The sequence below is a fragment of the Hydra viridissima genome, unplaced genomic scaffold, assembly GCF_058129835.1.
Source record: "Hydra viridissima isolate aposymbiotic clone 2 unplaced genomic scaffold, HvirCarnegie_v1 scaffold_4, whole genome shotgun sequence".
Lineage (NCBI taxonomy): Eukaryota > Metazoa > Cnidaria > Hydrozoa > Anthoathecata > Hydridae > Hydra > Hydra viridissima.
In genome coordinates this window covers 9960942-9969398 of record NW_028324303.1, presented here as the reverse complement: position 1 = coordinate 9969398, position 8457 = coordinate 9960942, and the positions used below count along the sequence as shown (strand labels likewise).

General features: G+C 29.0%; 1 protein-coding gene and 1 long non-coding RNA gene across 6 annotated transcripts in view; both read left to right on the top strand.

Annotated features, from left to right (window-relative positions):
* The first annotated feature begins 3 nt into the window (after nucleotides 1–3).
* LOC149889800 (uncharacterized) lies at nucleotides 4–609 on the top strand. Its single transcript, XR_016451667.1, has 2 exons — nucleotides 4–139; nucleotides 471–609. It is a non-coding gene; the product is annotated as an uncharacterized LOC149889800 (long non-coding RNA).
* Nucleotides 610–3778: 3169 nt separating this feature from the next.
* LOC145182986 (uncharacterized) overlaps nucleotides 3779–8457 on the top strand; it is a 30082-nt gene continuing 25403 nt past the window's right edge. For 4 of the 5 annotated variants that reach the window (XR_016452148.1, XR_016452149.1, XR_016452150.1 and 1 more), the window contains exons 1-3: nucleotides 3779–3808; nucleotides 3915–4055; nucleotides 6582–6676. Coding sequence is in view for 2 of the 5 variants with exons in the window: in XM_090086242.1 (XP_089942368.1) it covers nucleotides 3932–4055; nucleotides 6582–6676 (219 nt within the window). In the remaining 3 variants the exon portion in view is untranslated. Of the gene's footprint in view, nucleotides 3809–3914; nucleotides 4056–6413; nucleotides 6480–6581; nucleotides 6677–8457 lie in introns of those variants that run through there. The other variant, XM_090086243.1, reaches the window with a different exon arrangement.

Genomic DNA, 8457 nt, shown 5'->3' with positions numbered 1-8457 from the left:
GCTCCATAGCCGTGGTGAAAACAACTCATCTAGGAGATAGAAAATTCTAATATCAAATCCCCACTTTAATATGGTATGGACAGGAGGAGCTCATAAACATTGGCTGGTTATGTTTTGTACAATACGTTTACTTGGAAGGGTATGTAGTTGTAAAATTTGTTTCAAATTATACAACTAGAAACCGTCTAAGCCATATATGTGGAACCATATGGTTCCACGTATATATGGCTTAGACGGTTTTCCATATTATCAATTATAGAATTTATAGAATTCCATAGAATCATATTATAGAATTTAAAGTATATATGTACTTTAAATTCTGTAATAATAATAGTTATTATTATAAATAATTTGTTGATTTTTTGGTTTAAATTTTACTTTGCTTTTGATTTTAATTGAAATTTGTTTTGATTTTCTAAAACATGCCCTATAATTTAAAGACAATTTTGACATAAATATTATATCTTTAGAAGCCGTTGTTGGTGACAAAATTGGTTACGATTCAAGCAGCATCAAGGGTGCCATTGGCGACATATTGAAACGAGCCAAAAAATAATGTCTTTGCAAGATTGTATTTATTATATATGTTTAAAAATATTATTCTTTTTATTTTTTGTAATGATTTGTGTCTTGAATCCCTAAACACGTGTGTATTCAATATAGTTGTTAGAAATGGAGTCGGTATGAGAATTAGCTGAATAAAATTCAACGTTGAATTTTATTCAGCTTAATAATTCATTATTAAACGGACAAAATAACCTTTGGACGTCCGTAGGACGTCCAAATAACGTCTAATATGGACTTTTGAAGGGACCGTTTTGGACGTCCTCGAACGTACTTTAAACGTCCGAAATAGACGGACGAAAGTCGTTTCATTTGGTACGTCCAAAGGACGTCCGAGGACGTCCATTGTGGACGTCTGAACGGACCGTTTTGGACGTCCTTGGACGTACCATGGACGTCTGTGTGCCCACTGGGATATAACCTAAATCAGAACAGATATACAACATGTCTTCAGGACCACCAGAGTACCATATGTGATATTTCGCCACTTTTCCTCAAGGCCAAAGAACCAATTGATACTTTGTGATCTTTTTAAGGAAAGCATCCTTCATAATACTCATCCCATTTTCTTTACTTCAACCACTGCATACTTCATGCTAATTGAATCAGGGCAACACTGAGCCTAAAAAGAGTCAGCACTCTACATACAATTTATTGCTAATAGTAGAAAGAAAAAAAGTATGCTGTAGAACATTGGGGCTCTTCATTTTTAATTAGTTAATTACTTAAATTGCTCTGTTCATTTTTTAAACTTGTTATTTTTAGAAAAAGATCTTCCTCTAAAAATAACAAGTAAAAAGAATCAACAATTAAAAATAAAAATACTGTTCATATAGTAATAAAGAGTTTTATCGAAAAGAAAGTCAAATTACTTTAGTTTACATGACGAAACACATGTATTTAGTAGGAGTTATTAAGTAGTGGCATATAAAAAGATTAGAAAATTTTAAAACGTCTATAAACTTTGTCTTTTAGTATTTTTCTAAAGAAGTTATTAGAAATTCGATTGAAGCTTAAATAGTATATTTTACTATCAATTGCTGCAAGGGTCTGATAAAAGGAAAGAAAAGAAAATTGAGCTGTTTACCAAGTATGTTTCAGAACTGTAGAATATATTATAAAAATATATATATAAATATCTTTCGAATATGTTGTAAAATGCCAAAAGCATTAATGGTTTTTTTGATGTCCAAACAGCATTTTTTAAAATATGTGTTCTCAGATAAAATTTGTTGGTGGTTGCAACTCAATATAACAAAATATATCTCTTATCCAGAGTAGTCTTAACTAAGGTGTCAGATAATAAATTTAACATCAAAGTTAAGATTTTAATTTCCCCGTCTCTTACACCATTTTGTGAAGAAAAAGATAACAAACTATAACTCGATTCTCAGTTATGCTGCTAGAATAGAGCGCTTTGATATTGAAGTGGTGTTATAAAAGCAGATCCCAGAAGTTAAAAACCTAACTCTATCAATGATCTAGTTACCTAGCACAAAAATCAATTTTGGGTTCTCAGCACGTCCTTTTAAATTTTTAAGGTATAAAACTTCTAATAATGTTTTGCGTAGTAAAAACTGGCTAAAATGTTTTGTAATAAAACAGTATACGGTCGTATCACATTCCGAAGCTATTTAGAATATGAAAATTATAGATTTTTACAAAATAAGAACTTTGAAAGAAGTCAAAATCTATAGTTTTTATTTTAAAAATTTTTTTAACTTTTATATTTTACGTAACTTTTTGTACCTACAATTGTACCTACAATTGTACAATTGTAAGCTTAAGCTAGCTTGGAAATGTATTACGACCGTAAACTGTTTTATAATATTGGCCCCTAATCTGTTCCTTTTTATATCGCTTTTCCGTAATGTCCTCGACACAACATTCTTTTGAGAACTGAAACCAAATTTTTTCTCCTAAATTTTCGTTCTTTATAAATATAATCTCTAAATTATACTTCCTTTTAAAAATCAATTGCCATGACAACTTGCGTAAATGTTAACACGTGATTTGAGGAAAACTTTTTTTTGCAATCTTATATTTAAACACCACAATCCTTTACTCACACACACATCCATATAAATGTGTGTGTGTGTGTGTGTGTGTGTGTGTGTGTGTGTGTGTGTGTGTGTGTGTGTTTATATATATATATATATATATATATATATATATATATATATATATATATATATATATATATATATATATATATATATATAAACATATCTCATCTGCATTTGACACAGTGAGAACTTCTGCCAAGTACCATGGGTGTCTAAGAAAAAAGTTATTACGACTTCTATATAATATTTCATTGTATTTTTGCTACTTTCAGCAATTTTAATAGCCTTAAAGTAATAAGATGGGGTCTATTCTATGATTGATGTCTTGAGAATCTATTCTATGATTGATGTCTTAAGAAACAAAGGAACGTATAAAATAGCAACATAAGATGCCACTTTCTTAATATTTTCTACCTCTGTCATCAAGGTTGTTTTTTGTTAGTAAGTTGAAGCATCAATGAATATATCCTGTCTGCGATAAAACTAGCATAGCAAGCAGGTGGTTGTTCTTAAAAAGGTATTCTAGATAGTCACATTTCCTAAGAAGTTCTTGGCCTCCAGTACAGTCTCATGTATATAGGAACCATACTTTTGACCTTGCATATCAGTCTTGGTGCTATAGTCTTCTTAGATAGTACTTGCACCAAAGTTGTGTCTTATATGTGTCACAAAGTCTTAAACTTAGTTGACTTAAACCTTAACTGATTTAAAGAAATAATATTACAGATAGAGTGGTCTTCTTTGGTTTTCCACCATAGTATTCTCTTGTTTCAACACTTCCTTCCTAAGCTTTCTTTTTTTTTCTTACTTTCTCTTAAAAAAAGCTAAAACTACATTTATGAAAAAGTAAATGTTGAGGTAATGTCTACTTTAATTGAAAAATCAATAAAATTATGCAGTATTTAGTTGTTTAGTTTTTACATCTACCACTTCCAAGGGTCTTTCAACCCTCAAATTTAGTAAAACTACTTTTTTTTTTTGTCATTTATAACCAGTAGATAATCCATGTATGTTTTTTATTCAGAATAATCTAATATATACACATTCTATATATATATATATATATATATATATATATATATATATATATATATATATATATATATATATATATATATATATATATATATTCTAATATTTTTTTTTCCAGAATATTCTAATACATTCATACCAAATTGGTGAGAAGCTCATTTTTTGTTTTCTAATCAGCAGTAACATTAAAGTGTTAATAGTATGCTCTAGATACCAATATGATGATAGTTTTAATGAAGTTTTTTTTTTCAGAGCTTATTTAACTGAAAATGAAAACAAACTCAAAAACAATTATTCCAGCGGTACATATTTTAATCCCATTTCATGAGAATATTACCACAAGATACAAAAGTTTGCCAAAAAAGTCAAAAGACCGAGGTCTAGATGTGTTATGTAAGTTTTACTAGTTGTTTTTTTGCTTCTGTTTGATAAAGTTGTAAAATAGTCTTGGTTATAACGAGTCCTAAAAAATTCATTTTATTATCTGAATTTCCTTACATTAAGTGATGATGATGGGGTTGCTTTTGGCAAGATGTTGTAGCTTTGAAAAAAAGATATTTACATAAATAGGGCTCATTACATGTTTTTTTTTTTTTTAATATGAAACCAATCAAATGGGCTAATGGGCTAGTACTAGAAAGTTTCTTAATTTAAGGGTTCTTTTTTACAACAATAGTATTAAAAGCTTCTGAAGAGTTTTTTAACTTTCAGATTATCAAAAGACAGAAAAAGTAAGTAAAATGCAATTTGAAAACATGTTAATAAGTAAGTTAAAATGTTTTACAGTTAGTCAACTAAAATTGTTTAAATTCCATCAATATCATTCAATGCAATATAATCCTCAGATATGTCTCTGAACAGAACACAAACATTCCTTGAACTCTTAATAAAATAAGTTTCTTATCAAAAAGTAACTTAGTACAATAACTTCTTGAGATTTTGGGTTTTTAGTACTAGTTAGTTATAAAAACGTTTCTATTTAAAAAAAAAAAGTTTAATGCTTCAGACTACTGGTAGACAATTGTAAGAGAAATCTTTTCCTTGAATACAAATGAAAAGATGCAGAAGGGATATAAACTTTTGAATACTTTAAACTTGTTTGTTATTTTAGTGGTTTAGAAGGAAAACCTTACACTACCAGATGTTCCTAGAGTTCAGTTTAGCTTTCTTTACTGACTTGTATACATGTGGAATTAAATGAGTTTTACAATTTTTTGTATATCTGATAAATGTTTTTGATGAAAATGAGCCCTTTTCTAGTTTTTTTTAATATTTTTAATTCTAAAAAAAAAAAAAAAAACTCTAAGGAATGCTTCAGTGTTTTAGATTAGTTATTTAAACTAAATATAATTTTGCCTTAACTATTTTTCAAAATGTATACATAATAAACAAATAATATATTTTTCTTTTCAAGTTCACAGAAAGTATATTTTTAAAATGTCTCAGAAGACTTGTGGGTTTCTCCTGGGGCATCAGGATGATGACGAAGGGTTTGAACTACCAACTCTTCACAAAGAGAAAAAGTTGTCAATTAGGGAGGTATCAATTGCAGTAATTGATAAAATTGAACAGCAAGAAACATAATCAGTGCTGCACTCACAATGGTCCTTTATCGATAAAAAGTTTCTGACAGAAATGAAGTGTATGTGCTCACAAAAATGTCAAGAGCACTTGGAAAAATAATTGAAGAACTGAATATTAATAGGTCCTTTATTCATCATGAGCAAAAAAAATACAGTGCATAGAATTGCAGACAAACTGATAGCTGAGTTCAAAATAGATGTCCCAATACAGTAAAATCCTGATTAATTGAACTCTTTATAACTTGAACATTTGCTAACTCTATTTTTGAATTCGTGTTGAACTCTTATTAAATATAAAAATTCCAATAGCTGAAACTATTACCACAGAAAATAAACCAAATCATTTTAACAAATTGTCTAGTCATCTGTGGTATCTATCGCAGGAGTTAGTGGTTTTGACTTTCTTTTCCAAGAAATACTCAGGTGACATGAAGAGACAAAGGTAGTCTCACTCAGCAAAGATAGAGATGAAGAGCCCTTTAAACATCCACAGAAGGATGGCTGCCAACAAGAACTTGACTGACTTTGGTTCTAGGAACATATGGCTCTATTTTTATAAAACTAAAATTGGATCAGAAGTTCCTATATGAAGACCCTAGTATGTGAAAGGATCAAGTAGGCTAACAGTCAGCTATAAGATTGGTGCGAAGTATTGATATATTTAGGTGTGTGTATAATTCAAAAATATGATCAGCTTATGACATGTGATGAATGTCAGTTTCAGTTACACTTGTTTCGCAAATAATTGGATAACAATGAGTTAATACTTTGTTATCATTGATAATAAGAATAGTTTAATAATTTATAACACTCAGTTATTTTTGTTTAAAAAAAAAAACTTTAACACTAATGTAAAAATAAGAATGAGTTGATATTACTAAGGAATAATAATATGATAGGAAAATAGTAGAACTCTATTATCTATGTGCAACTTTCAAATGTACAATTATTCCTAAAATGTTTCATATAGATGATTTCTCACATCAAAGGAACCTATAAAGACTGGTTCTTTTTATGTTTTCAAAACTTGTCAACTTAGAACTGCCATAATATGTATTAAGTTTTTGTATATTATTTACTTGTTACCTAAAGTTAGAAAACATAAACTTTCTATTGGCATAAAAACTAGAGTAAGTATAATTGTTATATTTGAAATCAGCATGTGAAATTGATTAACAAATGGGGCATTTCATTTTTGATAATTAAAAAAAAAATTGGAAAATCTCAGAGTTGTGTAATTAACTTTCGCTATTTTTTTATTTATCTATTAAGTAATTTTTTATTTATGATAAATGTGAAATAATGTTATACTATGTTTTTTACTGCTCTATTTTAGTAAAGAAGATCTCTGCTTTTTTTGATGATAGAGATATGATTAGTGCTCTTAGTGCAAGCAATATAAAAGAAGTTGTTGACTTGTTAAAGTCTTTGGTTTGTTTCACATTTTAAACTGTATTATGAAATTATTAAGTATTTTTGAGTCACATACATACATACATACTATATACATAGATAGATAGATAGATACATACATACATACATACATACATACATACATACATACATACATACATACATACATACATACATACATACATACATACATACATACATACATACATACATACATACATACATACATATATACATACATACATACATACATCATACATGCATACATGCATACATGCATACATGCATACATGCATACATGCATACATGCATACATGCATACATGCATACATGCATACATACATACATACATACATACATACATACATACATACATACATACACTGCCGCTCACGGATGTTAGGACAATGGAGATTTTTTCAAAAAAGCAATATTAGTATGTAATTACGTTATAGAATTTTTGATTTATATTATAAAAATTATATTTTTTATACATTTTAAATATAAAATATATTATTAGTCAGTTTTATGTAATAAAAATTTACAAAAACCATTATAATAATTAAATTTTCTTTTCGTCAAAAAAACCGCCCTTTGATTTAATAACTGCTTTAACTAATCTCGGCATTCTTTCAATTAATTTTCTAATTGTTTCTTTCTAAATATTAATCCATTCCTGTTCTATAATGTTCCATAAATGAGATTTTGATGTTGGACATACAGTTCTAATTTTTCTATCCAGTTCATCCCATTGTAACTCAATGGGGTTGAGGTCTGGGCTTTGGGGAGGCCAGGTCATTACACGTAATACATTTTCAGCTTTTTTTGATTCTAAATAATTTTGACATAATAATGCAGTATGTTTAGGGTCATTAACATGCATCAGAATAAAATTATCTTCGATTAATCGAAGTCCCGAAGGGCTCTCACTTGTTTCCAGGATATCTCTATAATGTTCTTTTCTCATTATTCCATCGATTTTACGCAAATCTCCCACTCCATCTAGAGAGAAACAACCCCAAACTATCACAGAGCCTTCACCATGTTTTACTGTTAGAACCAGACATTGAGTTAGCATTTTTTCTTCGGCAGATCATCTGACATAAACTCTTCGCTTATTTCCGAAAACTTCAAATTTTGACTCATCGGTCCAAGTACTTGTTTCCATTCATCCATCATCCGATTTTTGTGGAACTGTGCCCAAATGGAATCTCTTCTGTCGATTACATTTTCGTAGATATGGTTTTCGGATAGCAATACGACCACGCAAATTAGCTTTTTGCAACCTTCGTTTGATTGTACTGACAGAAACTTTTTTTTCTCGATCACAGTTGAAAATAGCTGTTATTTGTGGAGCAGTTAACATTCGATTACATTTACTGATAACTTTTATACGACAGTCATCAGTTTTTGTTGTTATGCGAGAAGGACCTAGACGATTTCTGTCTTCCAAACTTCCAGATTCTCGATATCGATGAATTGTATAGGTAAGTGTTGATTTACTCAGATTTAGTTTTTCAGCTATTTTTCTAACTGTATAGTCTTCTTGAAGCAAAGTGAGTATTGCTACCCTTTTTTCTACACTTATTGGCTTACCTTTAGGCATATTTTTTTCAATATTTTGAATTTACACTAAAAAAAAAATTTAATTATACCTTTGAACTTCTGCACTTAAAATTTTTAAAACACTACCACAAAATGCACAAAATATCTGCATATAAATACACAGTAAACAATAGAAATACTTGTTAAATGACAAGCTTAAAAGATTTGAATCGATAATGTAAAATACAGGTTCA